The sequence below is a fragment of the Leucoraja erinacea genome, chromosome 12 (genome assembly GCF_028641065.1).
Source record: "Leucoraja erinacea ecotype New England chromosome 12, Leri_hhj_1, whole genome shotgun sequence".
In the NCBI taxonomy this organism is placed as follows: Eukaryota; Metazoa; Chordata; class Chondrichthyes; order Rajiformes; family Rajidae; genus Leucoraja; species Leucoraja erinaceus.
Genome location: NC_073388.1, coordinates 11450214 through 11474107, shown reverse-complemented (window position 1 = coordinate 11474107; position 23894 = coordinate 11450214). Strand labels below are relative to the sequence as shown.

The window sequence follows — 23894 nt, the reverse complement described above, 5'->3', positions numbered from 1 at the left end:
GCTAAGTGACCAATGTAGACACTCGACTGTCCTCGGTCCCCTTCTCTGAACAACAGAATTACATTGCCTTAAATAGGGTTTTTTTGTCCCCTTAGCACATTCCACAGACATTAGTCATGGTCATAGGTACAGGAAAAGGTTTCCACAGAATGCATCACATCAAAGGCATTTGATGTGATGTTTACATGGTACAAGATATACTAAAAACATTGGCCATTTGGTTTACGACATCTTACATCAAAGAGATCTCTCTAGTTTCTCCTCTCTGCTTGTCACTTGGGAGACAATGTTATAGGATTTATGATCTCACACACAGCAACCTGAGGCAAACCTAATTTGAGACTAAATACAAGCTGTAAGCTAGCCCAGAAGCCAATTTAATATCTTCTTATATTTTTAACTAAAATTCGGTTTCATCACTGAGACCTTCGGTTTCCTCCCACACTCCAACGAGGTACAGGTTTGTAGGTTAATTGGCTTGGTGTAAATGTAAAAATAATATTGTCCCTAGTGTGTGCAGGGCAGTGCTAATGTGCGGGGATCGCTGGTCGGTGCGGACTCGGTGGGCCGAAGGGCCTGTTTCCGCGCTGTGTCCCTAAAACTAAACTAAAAGTTACATTTAGCACCCAAAATCAGCATCTGCAATTTCTTATTTGTATCTCCTGCTCCTTTGCTGAGGGAAAGAGCTGTCTCTTCTCAATCACACTCTCAGTGGAAATGCATTAATGCCGTCAACAATGTGGCCACCATTGCACTTTACTCCACATCGATGTCTGATGATGCAAGCAGCGTGCTGCTACCTTGAATTATTAACAAGCATTTCTCTCCACTAATGAACACAGGGAAACTCTATCTTCCAAACTCAAGCCAGTTGACACAAATAAACTGATGAGTTCAGAAAACGTTAGAAAATCTGTGATTTCACCATTTTGCCATTACCTTATTTATCTTTATTTTACATCCATTTCTCACAATGAATTGGAATGAATTGACTTTATATCAGCACATCATTAAGCACTTCACTGGAGTCTATAACTCGAGTCAAGAGTGTTTTATTATCATGCGTCCCAAAACAGAACAATGATATTTTTACTTGCAACCCCACAACAAACAGGAAAACATAGTCCTTTATAAACATGGTACATCATAATAAACAACAATAAATTAAGTTCAGTATATATATATATATATATATTCTGAATTCTACCCCGGTAGCCAGGATCCAACACAGATCATCGTTTGTTTGTTTATATATATACACACAGATGATAATAGTGCAACAACAAAAACAATTCCCCCAAGTCTATGTAGCTTGGAGCTTATTTGGAGGTTGTAGTGTTTGGGCGGCAATGGTGGGGCAGCGGTAGAGTTGCTGCCTTACAGCACCAGAGACCCGGCTTGGATCCTGACTACAGCTGCTGCCTGTATGGAGTTTGTACGTTCTCCCTGTGACCTTGTGGGTTTTCTCCAGAGCTCCGGCTTCTTCCCACACTTCAAAGACGTACAGGTTTGTAGGTTATTTGGCTTTGGTAAAGTTGTCTCTCGTGTGCAGGATAGTGCTGGTGACAGGGATGATCGCTGGAGTAACTCCGCGGGTCAGGCAGTATCTCTGGAGAACATGGACGACCCGCTGAGTGATTCCAGCACTTTGTGTCCCTTTTCAGTAATCTATGGTTCCTTGTGCTGACAAGAAAATCAGGTGATTGGTTTTAAAGATCATTCAAAATTTGTAACATTAATATGAGTTAAAAACTAAATAGTGGCACGAGGAATTGGAAAACGGTATTGGCAGGATATTAGACAATCTGGAACATAAATTGTGCATGAAAGCAGTTGAACCTGGGTTAGGTCGCACTAACAAGCATTTCCATATAAAATCACCTCCTGGGAGTTGGATCAAGCAAGCTAGCATGCCAAGCATTTCTCACACCATTCATACAATGTACATTTCTACCCTAACGGTTTAGGCTCGAGGTTTTGGATAGAGCTGCTCTGCTCTCTCTGTGAGGGTCATGGCAACCTTGCCTCTGAATGTCCACACCACAATATTGTTCCAAATATATGCAGATGGTCTCTGCTGCTTCTCGCTGCTGCATCAGAGATCAGCCATGCATTGCTTGTGCAATTACATTATTTTGCATATTTTTATTTCAGTAAGAACAGGTGGCATCTCAGGCACTGCGATTTGCCATTATTGCTGGATTCTCATGATTGCAGGCCCACCACGACAGTTAAGGATGACGAGTCATTTTCCTGGTGGTTTTACAGACTGAATCATTCCAAGATAGACTGAAATGCCAGGCACTTCTGGAGCCAAAACTGCACAACCAATGCGTCTCCCACCAGAGTAGAGGAGAGAGGCGTTGTTAGCATGATAGCTACTGTTTAAACCTATAAGTGATGGAAGAACAACTTTCAGAAGGAGGAGAAACCCTTGTTTCTACTAAAGGACACCGAGTGCTGGAGTCTCAGCAGGTCAGGCACCATATCTGGAGAACACGGATAGGTGACACTTTGGATTGTAAAACATCTTCAGTCTAAGAAGGGTCCCGATGTGAAACATCACCTATCCATGTTCTCCAGAAATGCTGCCTGGCTCACCTAATTACTCCGGCACTTGTTGTCCAACTTTCAGCAGGAGTTGGGTAAATCATAGACCTCATTCTAAAATAATGCAAGCCTCTCCACATTACAATCTAAAACACCACAGTTTACCAGCAGTCAGCCAAGAAAGTCCAGATAACTCATATCCTCCCCTGCATGAGCATCTCAACCGATCAGGCACATGCATAAATAAACCTCCCATTCATTTACTTATGAGGCCTGTCTTGCATGGCATGCACCTCATAACTTCGAAGGACAGAGTCTCTTGCCCAGAGTAGGGGTATTGAAGATCAGAGGACATACGTTAAAGGGGAAGGGGGAAAGATTTAATAGGTACACAAAAATGCTGGTGAAACTCAGCGTGTGCAGCAGCATCTATGGAGCGAAGGAAAAAGGCAACGTTTCAGGCCAAAACGTTGCCTATTTCCTTCGCTCCATAGATGCTGCTGCACCCGCTGAGTTTCTCCAGCATTTTTGTGTACCTTCGATTTTCCAGCATCTGTAGTTCCTTCTTAAAGATTTAATAGGAATGTGAGGGGTAACTTTTTCACACAAAGGGTGGAGGTAGTTGAGGCAGGGGCTGTTGCAACATTTGTGAAACAATTAGACAGGTACATGGATAGGACAGGTTTAGAGGGATATGGGACAAATGCAGGCAGGTGGGACTAGGGTAGCTGGGACATGGTTGGCCGGTGTGGGCAAGTTGGGCCGAAGGGCCTGTTTCCACACTGTATGACTCTGTGACTCTAACCAAATAGATGGTGCCACACACAATATGTAGCACAAACTTATGCACGATGAAGATAACCGCAACATTTCTATACATGTAACTTTAAAATGAGCTGCTACTGTCTAAATTTATCTTACTGCACTTCACATCTTGACTGAGAATCAAATCCACATTTCACCTGACTCCTAGAATTAAATTTCTCCCCAGTACTGAATAAAAAGCGACACATGAACTTATCTGTGATTAACACAGCAAGAGCTTCAGATGTCTTTTGAAATAATAAGAGCTTATTGACGTCATCAGTGTACCGAGGCATTTAACCGCTTTGAAATGCACAGCACACTGGTCCTCAGTGTGGGTACAGTGGAGGCTTTCCAAATCCGTGGGACAAATCCTTCTCAAAATGTTGCCTCGCTTGACAGCCTGCGCTCAGCAGTCTCTTCATCTCCAGAAAAATGATCAAGCTTATAACTCCAGAAGGATAAATTAAACTGGTGTTTTTAATATTGCACCCAGGTATATTCTGTACCTGAGACACGCCTCTGTCGTAGTTTAGTTTAATTTGGAGATACAGCACGGAAACAGGCCCTTCGGCCCACCAAGTCCGTGCCGACCACAGAAACATAGAAATTAGGTGCAGGATTAGGCCATTCGGCCCTTCGAGCCTGCACCGCCATTCAATATGATCATGGCTGATCATCCAACTCAGTATCCCATACCTGCCTTCTCTCCATAACCCCTGATCCCCTTAGCCAGAAGGGCCACATCGAACTCCCTCTTAAATATAGCCAATGAACTGGCCTCAACAACCCTCTGTGGCAGAGAGTTCCAGAGATTCACCACTCTCATCTCATCTCAGTCCTAAAGGATTTCCCCTTTATCCTTAAGCTGTGACCCCTTGTCCTGGACTTCCCCAACATCGGGAACAATCTTCCTGCATCTAGCCTGTCCAACCCCTTAAGAATTTTGTAAGTTTCTATAAGATCCCCTCTCAATCTCCTTAAATTCTAGACCAGCGATCCCCGCTCACACTTAACGCTATCCTCCACACTAGGGACAATTTACCTTTTTTTTAAACTGAAGGCAATCAGTCTACAAGCCTGTGGGTAGACTGATTTTGGAGTGGGGGAAGAAGCTGGACCACCTGGAGAAAACCCACATGGTCACAGGGACAATGTACAAATTCTGTACAGACAACACCTGTAGTCAGGATTGAACCCAGCAATAAGCACAGCACACATTGCAGTTATTTTACACTAAAACATTTTGTTGCATAGAATATTTACTGCACACATCAGAAGACTCCTTCCAAAGCTTAAAGTTCATAAAGTCCCACACTTCTCAAACATAGGCTGCAAAATCTATTTGTGAAGTAGGACTGGAAAACACTGCTCAACATTGGGCGTTGTTAGTCCCTGGTTGAAATAATTCAAGATCTACATAGTTCCAAAATCTAACTTAATAATTCATCCATTAAAATATTAGTCAACTAATCTGCCAGTGGACCCCAATGGAAAGGCACCACCCATGTGTTACCAGGACATCAGTGAGGAAAATGTCATATTATGCTGAGCCAAATGATCAAGAGGAAGCAGGAATGTTTTAAATAACATTAATAATTTCAGAGAGACAGGTTCTGGCAGGGATCATGAAGCTGTTATCATTGACAGAGAATAATAATCTTAGGTTTACAATGTTAATTCTCGGGATGGCGGGACTGTCATATGCTGAGACAATGGAGCAGATGGGCTTGTACACTCTGGAGTTTAGAAGGATGAGAGGATATCTCATTGTAACATATAAGAATGTTAAGGGCTTAGACACACCAGAGGCTGGAAACATGTTCCCGATGTTGGGGGAGTGCAGAACCAGGGGCCACAGTTTAAGAATAAGGAGTAAGCCATTTAGAACGGAGGCGAGGAAACACTTTTTCTCACAGAGAGTGGTGAGTGTGTGGAATTCTCTGCCTCAGAGGGCGGTGGAGGCAGGTTCTATGGATGCTTTCAAGAAAGAGCTAGATAGGGCTCTTAAAAATAGCAGAGTCATAGGGATATGGGGAGAAGGCAGGAACGGGGGTACTGATTGGAGATGATCAGCCATGATCACATTGAATGGCGGTGCTGGCTCGAAGGGCCAAAAGGCCTACTCCTGCACCTATTGTCTATTGTCTATTGTCTCTTAATGATTTAGAGTTAAACGTAACAAGCATTAAAAATAGTTTACAATGATACAGAAATCACCCACATGGTTGATAGTGAGGAGATAAGCTTTATACCGTGAGACATATAAATGGTCTGATTAGTTGAAAAACAAAGTGGTAAATGGAGTGTGATTTAGAGAAGTGTGAGCTTAGGGCATTTGGAGAGTAGGGACCTGGGAGAGGTGGGGGGGGGGGGGGGGGGGGGGGGGGGGGGGGGGGGGAGGGGGGGGGGGGGGGGGGGGGGGGGAGTGGTGGGGGAGGGGGGGGGATGCAGTGGCTACTGATGATGGTGTAGAGAATAGCAACTAGATCAGGGAATAAAGAACAAATGGAAGATAGTGAGAGGGTGGTCCAACAACAACAATTTGAGCGCAGGAGGATGGGGGATGACCTTATAGAGGTGTATAAAATCATATGAGGAAAAGATTGGGTAGATGCACAGAGTCTATTGCCCAGAGTAGGTGAACGGACAATCAGAGGGCATAGGTTTAAGTTGAAGGGGAAAAGATTTAAGAGGAATCTGAGGGGGTAACTTTCTCACACAAAGGGTGTTGGATGAATGGAACAAGCTGCCAGAGGAGGTAGTTGAGACCATCCCAACATTTAAGAAACAGTTAAATAGGCACATGGATAGGACAGGTTTGGAGGGATATGTACCACACGCGGGCAGGTGGGATTAAAGTAGTTGGGGCATGTTGGCTGGTGTGGGCAAGTTGGGCCGAAGGGCCTGTTTCCACGCTGTATCACTCTACGGCTATATAACATTTTGGTATTTTGTATTCTTGATTGTAGTTATTGATGTATTTATGATTTCTGCACATCCATCGTGACCTTCATGTGAACAAGGAATTTCATTGCTCCCTGATCTATATCACAATACCCTAGTCTGAAATGACCTGATCTAAGATAATAAGCAATAAAGTCCACAGATATTTAAAGGCAGCAGGTCAGATCGAGAAGATGATTATTAAGCATGTGGGATATTTTCCTTTATTAGTATTATTACCAAGAAGTTAAACTGGAACTGTACGAAACTCGTCAGGCCACAGCTTGTTAAATGTACAATTTTGACCAGCACATGCAAAGAAAGATGTAATTAAACAGGTGATACTTTAGACGTTGGAGATACAGCGCCTAAACGGGCCCCTCGACACACTAACTCCGCGACGACCAGCGATCAGCCCGTACATTAACACTATCCTACACACTAGCGAAAATTAAAAATTTTACCGAAGCCAATTAACCTACAAATCTGTAATTTTTTGATGTGTGGGAGGAAACCAGAGCACCCGGGAAAAACCCACGAGGTCACAGGGAGAACGTACAAACTCCGTACAGACAGCACCTGAAGCCAGGATCGAATCCGGGCCTCTGGAGATGTAAGGCAGGAAGGATAGCAGGGGTTATGGGGAGAAGGCAGAAGAATAGGGTTGAGAGGTAAAGATAGACCATCCATAATTGAATGACAGAGTAAACTTGATGGGCCAAATGGCCTAATTCTGCTCCTTGAACTTATGAATGTATGAACTTATGAAAAGGTATAGATCAGGACAGTGTTGCCAGCCATTTACACAAACGAGGAGTGAAGAAATCCATCCCTGGGGGTCATTTATATTTGTGACTGAGATCAATAGATTTTTAGATGGTAAGTGAATCAAAGTAAAATGACCATAAGAAGAAAGTGGACAAGGCACAGCAATGGCGTCCACAACTAACAGGCAATGGACCACGTTTGGTTGCCAAGATATTTTAGTTTAGTTTCATTTAGAGATACAGCACCAAAACTGGCCCTTCGGCCCAATGAGTCCATGCCGACCAACGATCCCTACCCACTAACGATATCCTATACACTAGGGACAATTACAATTTTACCGAGCCAATTAGCCCTCAAACCTGTAAATCTTTGGAACGTGGGCAGATACCGAAGATCCCAGAGAAAACCCACGCAGGTCACGGGAATAACGTACAAACACCGTATGGACAGTTCAGTTCAGTTCAATTTAGTTTATTATCACGTGTACCGATGTACAGTGGAAAGCTTTTGTTGCCAGCATCTGTCGTCAAGATCAAACCCAGGTCCCTGGCTCTGTGAGGCAGCAACTCTAAACCGCTGTGCCACCATATTTGTGTCCAATCCACACTGAAGTACAGCAGACCACCTCCACATCTTACTTTTGAAGAAGGGTCCCATTCTGAAACTGTGGTGGCACGGTGCTGCTGCGGTAGAGTTGCTTACAGCACCAGCGGCCTGGGTTCGATCCTGACTAGGGCGCTGTCTGTATAGAGTTTGTGCGTTCTCCCCGTGATCACGTGGGTTTTCTCCGAGATCTTCGGTTTCCTCCCACACTCAAAAAACATACAGGTTTGTAGGTTAATTAGTTTAGTTTTGTTTAGTTTAGAGATACAGTGCGAAAACAGGCCCTTCGACCCACCGGGTCCGTGCCGACCAGTGACTCCCGCATATTAACACTATCCCACGGACACTAGGGACAATATTTTACATTTACCAAGCCAATTAATCTACAAACCTGTACGTCTTTGGAGTGTGAGAGGAAATCGAAGACCCACGCAGGTCATGGGTAGAACGTACAAACTCTGTACAGACAGCACCCGTAGTCGGGATCAAACCCGGGTCTCCTGCGCTGCATTCGCTGTAAGGCAGCAACTCTATCGCTGCGCTTGGTATAAATGTAAATTGTCCCTAGTGTGTGTAGGTTATTGTTAATGTGCGGGGATCACTGGTCAGCGCAGACTTGGTGGGCCAAAGGGCATGTTCCCCTGCTGTATCCCTAAACTAAACTAAACTGTTCTCCAGAGACGCTGCCTGACCCGCTGAGTTACTCCAGCACTTTGTGTCTTTTTTATTCTCCTATGCGTTGTCCCTGCACCCACCTAGATTCCATCTATCTGAAGCAGATTTTGTATAAACTTAGTCTTCAAACCTAGTCTCTGAACAGCAAAGCCTAGAACAGCCTAGAGACAATAGACAATAGGTGCAGGAGCAGGCCGTTCGGCCCTTCGAGCCAGCACCGCCATTCAATGTGATCATGGCTGATCATCCCCAATCAGTACCCCGTTCCTGCCTTCTCCCCATATCCCCTGACTCCGCTATCTTTAAGCGACTCCCACCATAAATAACAAGCATTCCCCTAGCCATGACATGATAGCCAAGTTTATTTCAGTCAACGAGCTTGGAATGGTGACATTCATAAGCATTACAAACAAAAATTCAAGTACCATTAAAAATCAAACATACTATTAAAAACCTGATATATTATTACCTTGCTTTAAAATTATTTTTTAAAAGCAACACAAAAGAGTGGTAAACACTTTCATGTATTTTAATACATTTTGTTGTCTTAAGTTAATGTTTACATATAACTAAGTTACAGAAAATGTAAATGACCTGGACTTTACATCTTTTGCTTAGGTGTCGTTCCACTCCACTGAAATTAATGCTTGCTGACCTGAGTCAGGTTAAGTTGAGTGCAGGGTCAGCAAAATTCTCCAGGGCAATAGCTAAGATACTGCAAGAAGTTGATGCATAGCAACTGGACTGGAGGAAGAGCCCTGTCTCAGAGTGCTGTCCAGAGGACACTAATGCCCCCTTCCCACTTAGGAAACCTGAACGGAGCGGTTCCCGGAGGTTTTTGTCAGTCTCCCTTCCTGCTTCCACTACCTGCAACCTCCGGTAACCACCTGCAACCTCCGGGAACCGCACGGAAACCTTGGGTGGGGCGCAAAGTCTTCAGAGGTTTCCGTTCAGGATATTCAGAACTTCTATGTTCATCTTGAGATACAATAAACTGCAGGTGCTGGTTTACAAAAAAGAAGACACAAAGTGCTAGAGTAACACAGCAGGTCAAGCAGCATCTATGAAGAACATGGATAGTAGAGTTTAGTTTAGTTTTGTTTAGTTTAGACTGGACTTTTAGACTTTAGACGTTAAAGATACAGTGTAGAAACAGGTCCTTCAGCGCAGCGAGTCCGTGCCGACAGCGATCTCCCTATACATTAGCTCTGTCCTACACGCTAGGAATAATTTACAGAAGCCAATTAACCTATACACGTCCTTGGAATGTGGGAGGAAACCGGAGCACCCGGGGAAAACCCATGCGGTCACAGGGAGAACGTACAAACTCCGTACAGACAGCAACCGAGGTCAGGATCGAACCCGGGTCCCTGGTGCTGTAAGGCAGCAACTCTACTGCTGCGCCACCGTGCCGCTTAGTTTGGTTTAGTTTAATTGAGGTGATATTTTGGGTCGGGACCCTTCTTTAGACTGTTCATTTTGAAGTGATTTGATCTGGACCTTCCTGCAATAGAGCTGTGTGCTATTGATATACAGACTCCGCGATGCTCTGAATGAACAGAGTCATAGTTAAGGGCCTGTCCCACTTGCCGATTTTTTCGATGACTGCCGGCATCATTGACTGACGTATCAGGTTACCGAAACATTTGTGGCGTGATGCGGCACGACACGGTGGTGACGTGGCGTGATGTCGTATGACGCGTGGCGTTTTTTCAAGTGTCGCAACATTTTTTTGTCCCCGCTGGATTTTGAAATGTTCAAAATTTTTTGGCGACACTGAGATGACGCCGGGAATCGCCGAAAAAATTCGCCTGGTGGGACAGGCCCTTTATACAGCACGAAAACGGGCCCTTCTGCCCTAGTCACCCCATGCGGACCAAATTGCCAATCTGATCTAGTTTGCTTGTGTTTTGCCTATTTCCCTTTAAACATTTTTCTTTCTTTTTAGATGCTGTAATACTCACTTCTACCACTTCATTTAGCAGCTCTTTCCACTTGCCTGCCATCCTCTGTGTGATGAAATTGCCTCTCAGGTCCCCTTTAAATCTTTCGTTTCTCTTAACTTAACTTTATGCCCTCTAGTTTTTGCTTGCCCGAACTTTCACCTTAGCTACGCCCCTCATGATTCTACATTTCATGAATGTTAGAACAGGTTTAAAGGACGGGTGGAACAATGGCATGGGCAGCCCACTGGCACAGCTGGTAGAGATGCTGCCTCACAGCTCCAGTGACCTAGGTAGGTTCAATCCTGAACTCTGGTATTGTCTGTCGAGAGTTTGCACATTCTTCCTGTGGCCGTGGGGTTTCTTCTGGGTTCTCCGGTTTCCTCCCACATCCAAAGATGGGACGCTTAGTTGGTTAATTGGTCATTGTAGTTTGCACCTTGTGTGTAGATGCATGGTTGGGTCTAAGGGAGCTGTTGAGAATATGGTGAGAATAAAATGCGATTAGAGTGAAAGGATGCTTGATGGCTCGGAAGTGTGTTTTCCTTAGGCTTGACTTCATGATCACACTGTTTCTATTCTCCATTTCTTACGTTTTACATTCTTACTTTCTCAGCTATTAGTGCAGAATTCCAGTGTGGCAATAGGCCCTTCGGCCCACCGAGTCCGCACCGACCAGCGCTCCCCACACATTAACATTATCCTACTCACACTAGGGACAATTTTACCTTTATACCCAGCCAATTAACCTGCAAACCTGGACGTCTTTGGTGTGTGGGAGGAAACCGGAGCACCCGGAGAAAACCCACGTGGTCACGGGGAGAACGTACAAACTCCGTACAGACAAGCACCTGTGGTCGGGATCGAACCCGGGACTCTGGCGCTGTGAGTGCTGTAAGGCAACAACTCTACCACTGCGCCGCCATGCCGCCCATAACATTCTTGGCTGTTTATCACCTCTGTAGCAAAGCAGCACCTGAAGTGAGGACCTGAAAAAGGGATCTGACCAGAAGTGTCACCTATTCCTTTTCTCCAGAGGTGCTGCATGAGTTACTCCAGCATTGTGCATCTATCTTCAGTATAAACCAGCATCTGCAGTTCCTTCCTATACATAGCACCTGAAGAGATATCTTCTTATAACCATATAACCATATAACAATCACAGCACGGAAACAGGCCATCTCGGCCCTTCTAGTCTGTGTCGAACACTTACTCTCACCAGACTGATAGCTGGGATGTCAGGACTTTCATATGAAGAAAGACTGGATAGACTCGGTTTGTACTCGCTAGAATTTAGAAGATTGAGGGGGGATCTTATAGAAACTTACAAAATTCTTAAGGGGTTGGACAGGCTAGATGCAGGAAGATTGTTCCCGATGTTGGGGAAGTCCAGGACAAGGGGTCACAGTTTAAGGATAGGGGGAAATCTTTTAGGACCGAGATGAGGAAAGCTTTATTCACACAGAGAGTGGTGAATCTCTGGAATTCTCTGCCGCAGAAGGTAGTTGAGGCCAGTTCATTGGCTATATTTAAGAGGGAGTTAGATGTGGCCCTTGTGGCTAAAGGGATCGGGGGGGTATGGAGAGAAGGCAGGTACAGGATACTGAGTTGGATGATCAGCCATGATCATATTGAATGGTGGCGCAGGCTCGAAGGGCCGAATGGCCTACTCCTGCACCTATTTTCTATGTTTCTATGTTTCTATGTCCCATCTACCTGCACACAGTGACAATAGAAACCTGTTTATAAGCTAAATAGTCAAGTCAAGTCAAGTTTATTTGTCACATACACATACGAGATGTGCAGTGAAATGAAAGTGGCAATGCTCGCGGACTTTTGTGCATACCTTACGAAACTAAATAGCTTAAGGATACTTTGATACAGCTTGTGTATCAATTGGCCCAGCTCTTTCCAAGCTCAGCATCCTGGGAAGTGCAATAGCTTGACTTCATACATTCTGTATAAGCACTGTACCTGTGAAAAAGCAAATACTACAACTTCCATGACCAAGTCTTGCAGCTTCTATTTATAATCTGCTCCATGACTCAGATATAATGATTACATAGTTTAGGCAGCATATAACAATAGTGAGACATGAAAGATACTTTACACATCTTCTGAAAATGGGCAATATTTATCATTTTTCATCGTGCTCAGTTTCACCAATTGACCCCTGCTGAAAGGTGGCCAACTTGCAACGCTGGCTGGCTGGGATACAGGGCAGCATGGTGGCACAGAGGCAGAGTTGCTGCCTTACAGGGCCAGAGACCCGGGTTCGATCCTGCCTGTGGGTGCTGTCTCTACAGAGTTTGTATGTTCACCCTGTGACCTGCATGGGTTTTCTCTGGGAAGCTCCGGTTTCCCCCCACACTCCAAAGATGTACAGGTTTGTAGGTGAATTGGCTTGGTATAATTGTAAATTGTCCCTAGTGTGTAGGATGGTGTTGGTGTGCAGGGATTGCAGGTCAGTACGGACTCGGTGGGCCAAAGTGCCTGTTTCTACGCTGTATCTCTAAACTCAAAAATAAAACTAAACTAAACAAAACATGACATAAATCAGACGGAAGATTGGGTGGAGTGCAGCAAATGGAATTTACTACGAAGAAGTGAGGTATAACAGTTTGGGTAGTCAAATAAGTCAGACATAGACTGTAAATGGTAAGTCACTAAGGAATGTAGCTGAACAGTGGAATATAGAGGGCCAAGTCCGCAGTTCTCTGAAAGTATTAACACAGCTGGATAGGACGGTGTAGAAAGCAGATGTCATGCTCGCCTTCACAGATCAGAGAGTAGATTGCAAAAGTTGGGAAATAGTCGTACAACGTGGAAACAGGCTCTTCAGCCCTACTTGCCCACACCGACCAACATGCCCCATCTACACTAGTCCCACCCTGCCTGAATTTATAGACAATAGACAATAGACAATAGGTGCAGGAGTAGGCCATTTGGCCCTTCGAGCCAGCACCGCCATTCACTGTGATCATGGCTGATCATCCACAATCAGTACCCGTTCCTGCCTTCTCCCCATATCCCCTGACTCCGCTATCTTTAAGAGCTCTATCTAACTCTCTCTTGAATGCATCCAGAGAATTGGCCTCTACCTCCCTCTGAGGCAGAGAATTCTTCAGATTCACAACTTTCTGGGTGAAAAAAGTTTTTCCTCATCTCCGTTCTAAATGGCCTACCCCTTATTCTTAAACTGTGGCCCCTGGTTCTGGAGTCCCCCAACATCGGGAACATGTTTGTCCCTCTAAACCGGTCCGATCCAAGTACCTGTCTAAATGTTTCTTAAATTTTGCGATAGTACCTGCCTCAACTACCTCCTCCGGCAGCTCATTCCACGCACCCACCACCATTTGTGTGAAAAACCTACTCCTCAGGTTCCAATTAAATCTTTCCCCTCTCAACTTAACCCTGTGTCCTCTGATTCGTGATTCCCCTACTCTGGGAAAGAGACTCTGTGCATCTACCCGATCTATTCCTCTCATGATTTTGTACACCTCTACAAGAGTTATGTCGCAACTTTACAAAACCCTGGTCAGGCCAAACTTAGAATATTGTGTGCAATTCTGATGCCCTCAAGATAGGAAGGAGGTGATTAGTTTGGACACAGTGCAGGAGAGATTCACAAATACTTTACTTGGATTGGTGGACATTAATTATAGGGAGCAGGTTGGATAAGCTGGGCTTGTTTTCCATGAAATGGCAGTTTATGGAGTCAGATACAATGATTACTTTTTAGAGGCATTTTTAGCAGTTAAATAGGTTAAGGTGAGGGAAATCAGAACGGAGGCTAATTAAATAGTTCATAAATTCTAGGAGCCGAATTAGACCATTCGGCCCATCAAGTCTACACCACATGGTTGATCTATCTTTCCCTCTCAACCCCATTTTCCTGCCTTTGCCCAACCCCTGACACCCATACTAATCAAGAATTTCTCAATCTCTGCCTTAAAAATATCCATTGACTTGGCCTCCACAGCCTTCTGTGGCAAAAAATTCCACAGATTCACCACCCTGGATGCGTGTGCATGGGCTAAATGGTCAGCATGGTCCTGATGGGCCGAATGGCCCGTTTCTGCACTGTGCGAATATGGATACTGTGCGAGTATTGGTGGCCATTGTGTGTGGGAATAAAGAAATAGTCGAATGAAAATCCGTTGTTTTAAGCGACGGAGACTGGAGGCGATTGATTCCGTAAACAAGTTCAGCGTGACCAGTGGAGTGAAGATGTTTTGATTTGCAAATAAGTTTCCCTGCCTTCCTACAGCATTTTTTTTTAAACACAATCGGCGCCAAAGCTGGGATTTCATAGGACTGAGTTTTTATTTATGACTATTTTGGAGAGCATATCTTCGACAGGGCTTGACAGCCTTCCAAGGGCGGTCGAGGCTGCCAACGGCATGCAGACTGCCTTGCATAACACAGTCACACACTCCCTCTTCGCTGAGACAATGATCAGCCTCGCCACCTGTGCTGAAGCACCACTGCTTATCGAATTTCACACGTTCACATACACCGTTACCCCAAAGCAGACTTGCTCCAGTACTTTGGAGTTTTGTTTTCAAGTGTCACCAGCCAAAGCTATGGAAGATTAGTTAGTGTAAACTGAGAATGAAATGGAAGGGTTTCATTTAAGTGTTTATTTTGACATATCTATAAATATATATATTCTATGTTTTAATGTTGATGGTGACAGGTGCGTTAGTAGAGGTGGGCAGGGAGGGTAACTAGCGTCAGGCTAGTGAGATGTGTTTATATGACATAAAGTGACACCGTTCTTTCTGCTTTCCACCCACGACGTTCGAGACCTTCCCACGGCAGCGCTGATCCCGGGTGCAATTGTGAGTCATGTTCATGAAACGTTAGCAGACTGGATGCAGCATATGGCGAGGATCACAAGGGAAGAAGTGCCAGATTCATCATGTTTATATCTTAGTAAGTGTTAGGACACGGAGAACAACACGCACCTCTCCCCCTCCTGCCCAAACGTTGCTTCAAATGTGGAGATCTCTATTCTCGAGGAATCTACCACAGGTCATCTCTCAATGCCGGCCGCGTGTGACCTCGGGTATTGTTTTCAAATTATTGACGCGTCCAACCAAGGAGAGTTGAGGAGCATTTGCGAGCTCAGCCGTGCCATTTATATATAACCAACGCACAGCCAAGCACAGTTGTAACGCGGTGAACACAATTCAACCACCGTGTTCTCTCCTTCAGTGTGTGTGTGTGTATATATTTTCTGGTCGGATCAGAGCTTGGAGAACGAACGCCAGTAACCTTGTGGCTCGGTTTCCGATTTAGTGATGTTTTGAAAAGACGCCCAAAATTTCTCAGTAAAAAAAAAATAATCAGGCGGACAGTTCAAGCTGTGCAGTGAGGAGCAGAGAGGACTGTGCAGTGAGGAGCAAAGCCCACTGACTGCCCCTAATCCCGAGCCCAGGTGGAAATTAAAAAGAACTGCTCAGGACAATTAACTTTCGTAACAACACGCTCAACAACGCCGCTGGTTTAAGGGCTGCATGTTGCATGGCAATATATGCTAATCCCGAAATAAATAATGGCCAATACATTATTTATCTCGGCTAGAATAATTCAGTGACATATTGTCAAGGTCCCAGCCATCGCTGATTAATTCAAGTGCTTTCTGCCCAACGCTGGGTGCCGTTTCTGCATCGTATCTGAACCGTAGCAGTTTCTGAGCGGAATTAATATTCAATGGATACACAGATACAGTTGAAAGCATTTCTTTACTTACATAGCGCCTTAATTTCCTTTCTGGGGGCGATTTGATAAGCCAGCCGGTGTGAACGATGTCCTCCACACTCATGCCTGCGAGACGCCAGGACAACGTTTCTTTTTTTTTGGTGTGTGTATGTGTGTGTGTGTGTTTGATTTCGCTGTCAACTCAGCTTTCCCATGCACGGTGCAATGTTAAATCCATCCCAGTATCTGTCATCTGTCTAATGGCACAAGTTCCTTCTGTTCGGAGGCGGAAGCAAATAGCGAGGGAGCCGCACACACCACTTATCCCACCCATTTACACAGAGCTGTCCAATAATAGTCATATGGCGGCCTGACGCGAGGTAAACAACAAACACGCACACATCGCGCCCTTCCCCTCTCCAAAGGCAGAAAGAAAAACCGAAAGCGCGTCCAGACCACCCTCAATTGTGGAATCAAAAGAGATTAGAAACAGAAAACTCAAAACTGAATGGCGACATTGTGAGAAGTGATACAACGTATAATCGCCAATGGAAACAGGGTGTGTGTTTGAAAATAGAATTGAAATTCACCTCCTATTTCACAGATTAATAAGACATTTCTCCCGGTTGCATAAATCTAATGGGCCGGTGATAATTGGTAGGAATACAAAGCTTCTGCCGTAGACAAGCATACGGTGTATACATTAAAACCGAGACTGCGGTTATCTGCATTATTTTCAGTTGTCCGCGACTTCTTATTTCTACTTTCGAACTTGCTTCCCCTGTCGGTCTGATCGCACCTGTCGGTGTCATGTGCGAACATGTGCAGAGAAGTCCCATAGAAATACAGATCTTCATGGCCAAATGACCAAACCCAAAGCGTTGGGGGGGGGGGGGGGGGAGAGGAGGAACCGCGAGATGCTGGTTTAAAACAGAAGGCAGACACAAAAGGCTGGAGTAAACTCAGCGGGTCAGGCAGCATCTCTGGAGAGAAGGAATAGGAGACGTTTCGGGTCTTCAGGGGAAAAGGGAAACGAGAGATACAAACGGTACTTGGGAGTGTAAGGACGTTTCACAACGATTAAGGAGTTGTGTAAATTGATCTCTGCCGCTTTCCTTCCTCAAGTACCAAACACAATGAAGGCGCAATAACCAGTAGTCCCACTATCCAAATTGCAAGCATAATATTGCATGCTATTAGGCTTCAACAAACCTCAAATGGCGGGGGGGGGGGGGGGGGGGGGGGGGGGGGGGGACGATTCCTACATTTGATGATTAAATAATAAATTCCATGGATTATTTTATCAAGCTTTAAACAATCTTCAGTGTTTATAAAACAAATATCAAATTGTAAATTCAAGGAAATGGCAGATGTTGGAATCTTGGTGGAACACAAAGTACTGGACCCTGTCCGATGCAGGGTACTGACCCCATATGTTGCCTATTCATATCCTCTGGAGATGCTGCCTGACCTGCTGAGTTACTCCAGCACTCTGTGATCGAACCAGATTGCAGCATCTGAATCTTGCTAGACCACAGTGCTGGAGCCAGTCTAAAGAAAGGTCCTGATCTGAGAGGGCGCCCATCCATGTTCTCCAGAAATGCTGCCTGACCTGCTGAGTTACTCCAGCACTTTGCGTTCTAATCAAATCAAATTGTAATCCTGATGCAAATGTAACTAAATGCATATTGCAAAACTACCACTAGTCTGACCTTCAACCATCTTCTCATCATTACTTCTAATCTTTCTTCTTTTCAATCGATGCTTATGTGGTCAGTTTTTTTTCCTGGTATTTACTATTTAACATTACAATACCCAAACCTGTAAACGACCATTCTCTCTTCATTCTCACTGTGGCAAAGTTAAATCTAACTGCAGTCTCGATCTATTTCAGGAACTCCTATTAAAAAAATTTCTACAATTATCAAGGTTTTTTCAATTCTTTCATAGCATTTCTTACTTTCTTCATTACTTTCAACCGACGATTCCTGTGGAATATGTTTTGACAAGTGTGAGCACTTAAATAGATAATGTAGACTTTTTCTGGTCCATCTGGCTGAGAAATTTGGATGACTAACACCCCTTTCCCAGAACCTATGCGACCTTCAAATACTCCAATGCAGCTGATGGGATGAGTCTGTTCTTTGTAGGCAGCATCCTATCAGGAAGTGTAACAGCTTGGTTTGGCAAAAGCTAGGACGGCCAGAAATTGGAGCTCAACATCGACATCGATAAGGAGTTAGTGGTGGACTTTAGGAGGAGGGGAACACTTCTGTCTCCTGTCTCCATCAATGGCGTGGATGTGCATTTGTACCAGGGAGTACAAATATCAAGGTATTTGTGTACCCGGACAGTAAACTGGACTGGTCCAGGAACGCTGAGGCCGTGTACAAGAAGGGACAGAGCCGGCTGTACATTTTGAGTAGGCTCCGCTCCTTCAACATCTGCAGTAAGATGCTGCAGATGTTCTACCAATCGGTGGTAGCCAGTGCCATCTTTTTCGCTGTTGTGTGCTGGGGCATCAGGGCGAAGCCCGCGGATGCCAATAGGATCAACAAACTCATCAGGAAGGCTGGCTCCTGTCCTGGGGGTGAAGTTGGATACATTGGAGGTGGTTTTGGAGGGGAGGATGCTCCTCAAACTGCGGAGCATCTTGGACAATATAGCTCACTCCCTCCATCACACACTGGTCAACCTGAGGAGCACCTTCAGCAACAGACTGGTTCCACCAAGATGCAGTAGAGAACGCCACAGGAGATCCTTCTTCTATCAAACTGTACAACTCCTCCCCCTCTGTCATGGGGTAGACTGAGACTGAGACTGACTCCCTCCCCCCTCCCCAATCTTTGCACATCCCCAATCCTTTCCACTCATCACTTTAATTTCATATTTTGTGTTTTATGACAGTTGGCAGATCAATTTCTCTCCTGGGATAAATAAAGTTCTATCGTATCGTATCATCGTAAATTGCAGAGTTGCAGATTTAGCCAAATCTATCACCCAGACCGATCTCCTCCCCCATTGACTCTTTCTACACATCATGCTGCCTCGGGAAAGCAGCCAACATAATCAAGAACCATTTTCACCCTCGTCATTCCCTGTTCTCCCCTCTCCTTTTGGGCAAAAGATTAAAAAAAACTGAAAGCACGAACCTCCAGATTCAGGAACAGTTTCCTCCCTTGATGTTATCAGAATGGTCCTCCCATAAGCTAAGATCTAGTCCTGATCTCCCAACCTACCACATTGTGGGCCTTGCACTTTTTTTGGGGTATTTTCTCAGTAGCTGTAAGACTACAACACTAACACAATATTCTGTGTTCTGGTGTTTCCCTTTCTACTTCCTGTTGTTCTTGTGTGTGGTTTGATTGTACCCTTGTATAGAATGATTTGACTGCATAGCACGAACACAACATTTTCACTGTAACTTAGTAATTACTAATAAACCAATATCATTGGGCCCAATTTACATTGTGACCAACAGCCAAACTGCTTGTTGCACTGCTCAGCTTCCTCACTTCATGGATTTCATTTTAGTTTAGTTTAGTTTTGTTCAGAGATACAGCACGAAAACAGGCCCTTCGGCCCACCGAGTCCACGCAGACCAGCGATCCCCATCCATGAGCACTATCCTACACACTAGGGATGATATACAATTTTTACCAAAGCCATTTAACGTACAAATCTGCATGTCATGAGTGTGGAAGGAAGCTAGGTCACGGAGCACCTGTTGTCAGGATCGCACCCAGTTCTCTGGCGCTTTAAGTCAGCAACACCGTACCGCCCATGTAATGTGACACGTTCTTCGGATCCCTTGGGCCTTATCATTCAAGTTCAGAAAGGAGTAGACCAAACTTCCCCAAGCATTACTAAAATCAAAAACACATCAAGCTTTACTTCACATCTGTGATCTCCATCAAACTGTAAGCATCCCATTTCATATTACATTTGTGATTTTTTTCCAAATATAGCAAACATAAGAAATCTCACTCAGTTTGTCATGTCACCCAATTTCTAGCAACCAGTTGCAGTCAAGCCTTAGTGGAGAGCAATGTCTCGTCATTCAAAAATTAGTTAATGTCTCCATTTAAGGCTGTAATTAACTGCAGAAAAAAAAACTATTGTTCTTTAACTGCATTGTAATAACTTTAGAGATCTACTTTGGTTTATTTTTTGCAAAGTTTGAAGATTTTTTATAGCTTAATAAAATAATGGATGGGGTAAAAATACCTGTGCAACTGACAGCCGAGCAGGTTCGACAAAAGCTGTGAGAGTCTTGTGGTTATTTAAAAACAGACAATTGGTTTGATGAAACAAAAAAGCACAATTCATTTTCAAAGGCTTCCCATTTCGGTCACGATATATTTTATCTTTGCCTATACTTTTCCCCAAGTCTACATCTTGAATGGGAATTGTACATTGATGAGCAGTTCTATACGGCAACAGTGACCACACATAAGTGTGGTCACTCCAGTGTTCTCATGATGATCAACACGCTGGTTCAGTTTGCGTCTGGCACGATAACCCACCTTGTTCGTGCCATCGTGTCATTTTAGATTTTAGTTTAGTTTACTTTAGAGATACAGCGCAGGAACAGTCCGACCAGCGATCCCCGCACAATAGCACTATCCTACACACACGAGGATCATTTACATTTACACCAAGCCAATTAGCCTACAGACCTGTACGTCTTTGGAGTGTGGGACGAAACCGGAGCACCCCAGTACAAACCCCAAGCAGGTCACGGGGATAACGAACAAACTTCGTACAGACAGCACCCGTAGTCAGGATTGAACCTGGGGCTCTGGTGCTGTAAGGCAACAGCTCTACCACTGCGTCACCGTGCCGCCCTATTGTCCAGAGTGTTTACTTCACAAATAATGAATTGAGGATTTTTGCAGGTAGTTTTTTTAAAGTTTTCTTGGCCAAGGATCTTGTCCCATCTTTTGTAAGATTGTGTATCTTTAGTTAATTTAGAGATACAGCGTGGAAACAGGCCCACCGAGTCCGGGCTGACCAGCGAACACCTGTACACTAGTGCTATCCCACACACAAGAGATGATTTACAGAAGCCAATTAACCTACAAACTTGCATGTCTTTGGAATGAGGGAGGAAACCGGAGCACCCAGAGGAAACCCACACGATCCACATGAGGGCGAACAGTACAAACTCGATACAGATGGCATCTGAGGTCAGGATCGAACCTGGTGCTGTAAGGCAGTAACTCTACAGCTGTGCCACCAGGCTGCCCTGAACAAAGGCTAATGAATGGACCTGGAAAAAGAAGCCTGGAATATTTCCGACCAGTATGGTTTCGCATCATGTCAGATAATATGTCCTTTGTATCCATGTAATAGTCAGAAAACAGTACAATGACATTTTGAAAATGAATTACCCTTTTTTGTTCCATCAAACCAAGTGTCTGTTTTTAAGTAATCACAACCCTCTCCCAGCTCTTGTTCAATATCTATGACTGTCAGCTACACAGGTATTTTTACCCTATAGATTCTTTTATTAAGCTTTAAAAAATCTTCAAACTTCATAAAAAATAAATCAAAGAAGATTTCTAAAGTTCTAACATGCAGCTAATGAACAATAGTTTTTTTCTTTAGAAGGAAGATAAGCACTCGAGACATGAGAACACGAATAGACTTATTCCACCAAAGATAGACACAAAATTCCGTAGTAACTCAGCGGGTCAGGCAGCATCTCTGGAGAAAAGGAATAGGTGACGTTTCGGGTTGAGACCCTTCTTCAGAGTAATTGTCAGTGAGGGTTCCCTCTTTCCTGAGTCTCAGTCTGAAGAACGGTCTCGAACCAAAACTTCACCTATTCCTTTCCTTTAGAGATGTTGCCGGACCCGCTGAGTTAATTCAGAATTTTGTGTCTATCTTCAGCGTAAAATTGCATCTGCAATTGCATCCTAGACTTATTCCACTACTCATTAAGATCTGATCTTGGGCTTAGATTGACTTTCCTGCTCATTCCTTCAGCTTTCATTGCTTCAGTAATACGGCCATCATGCTGCAGAAATATTAAGATGATGTCCTTTCTTTTGGAAGGAAGAGCGTGCTTAAAAACACACAATGTCCACGTGATTATGGACATGGGGGTGTTCCGCTCCCTGCATGTCCCTTAGTTCCATCATCTAATTGAAAATGCTCTGGCTTCCATACACTCAAAGCATGACTCAATGATTTTAAACATATTGTGTTGGAGGTGCTCAGAGGCAGCATCTCTGCAGAGAATGGACAGGTGACATTTCAGTTTGGCCTTTCCTTCAGACTCAAAACATTGCCTGTTCATTCCCTCTCAAGATGCTGCCTGACACGCTGAGTTCCTCCAGCACTTTGTGTTTTATTCAAGATTCCGGCATCTGCAGGTTGCTTCTTAGTGCCTTAATGTTGTAATGAGCATAGATATAACTTGGTACAGAGGAAGTAAAAAAGCTCAGAACATCATGCATGTTAGTTTGAGTTTATATTTCCAAGCCAGTTCAGAGCTGTATTATCATAATTAGTCATAATCCTAGTGAGATAAAATAAGGGACAAGGTAACTATGGTTTCTGATTCAGATGCAAACTGCATCCTTGTACAAATCAATTGAATCAAGTTCTCTATCTTTTCATATGATGAGTTACTATGTCTGCCATTTGTCCTTATATTTAAGAACTGATAACAATCAAAATAAATTAATATCAAAATAACAACCTTTTACCAGTATTGCGTCATCCGCCCACAGCTTTATCATCATTTGAGAGGAACCTGTTAAGCAATTCACCAAATGGATATCAAGCAATTACTCCAAAGAGGCAAGGAGAGGTCAGAACCTTGCATCAACGTTGCTTGAAATCACAACAAGAGATCGGAAGGTTGGTAGGGGTGAGCCAAGTATCCAGGATTGTCAAGCAACTTTGTAGGCGGCACAGCTGTTCAGCGGGAGAGTTGCTGCCTTTCTGCGCCAGAGACCCGGGTTCGATCCTGACTAAGAATGCTGTCTGTACGGAATTTGTACATTCTCCCTGTGACCTGTGTGGGGTTTTTTTCCCGGGTGCAACAGTGTCCTCCCACACTCCAAAGACGTGTAGGTTTGTAGGTTAATTGGCTTTGGTTAAATTGTAAATTGTCCCTAGCGTTAGTTTGCGGGAGGGGGGGGGGGGGGATCGCTGGTCGGCACGGACTGGGTGGGCCGAAGGGCCTATTTCCGCGCCGTATCTCTGAACTAAAACTAAACTAAACGAAAACTGAACTAAATCAATGGATTCAGAAGAGGAAGAAAGAGAAATAAAAGGCTTTAATAGGTTTCAAAGATGTCATGTGAAATGCTCGGTGCATAATTGATGTGAGATGATTTCCAGTTAAAAAGTGATGCAATATTTAAAAGTAACTACAGGCAGGCACACACCCTTATACATATCATAAATATAATTAGATTGTGGTCACTATGCTAATGGAGCTATGAATCTTTGTAGCATCGATAAGGGAGGAACATGTTTATGATTCCAAGCACTGCTGATAGATCTGTTTTATAATGCTCAGTATTTATGTTTATAGGATAGCATTGTAATGCAATACATTATGTGAACAGGAGACAGAAAGAGTCTTTATACTGTGGCGAGAACGTCCTGATTCTGGATTCTTGGGGACAACGGTCAGTTGTTTTACAACAAATATTCCAGCCAGCCCAGCATTGAGGTTCTCTCAAAACCAGAGAATCAAATAGGTTACAAATCCAGTTACATTTGGATGCATTATTCATTGCACAAGAATTACGTAATTTAGGCGATGGTAATGAATTTCTGTGTAAGCTGTGAACAAAGGAGCTTCTGCTATTGCCTGGCAGAGCCCCAGTAGACATATGTTCAGCCACATCATGATAAAGCACTACTTCTTATCCCTCA

The 23894-nt window shown here is 44.1% G+C and overlaps 1 protein-coding gene across 1 annotated transcript in view; it reads right to left on the bottom strand.

Annotated features, from left to right (window-relative positions):
* gab3 (GRB2 associated binding protein 3) overlaps positions 1-16529 on the bottom strand; it is a 131392-nt gene extending 114863 nt beyond the window's left edge. The window contains exon 1 of the mRNA XM_055643573.1: positions 16048-16529. Within this exon, the coding sequence (XP_055499548.1) occupies positions 16048-16119 (72 nt within the window). The 5' untranslated portion in view covers positions 16120-16529. The remainder of the gene's footprint in view (positions 1-16047) is intronic.
* Between the last annotated feature and the right edge of the window lie 7365 nt (positions 16530-23894).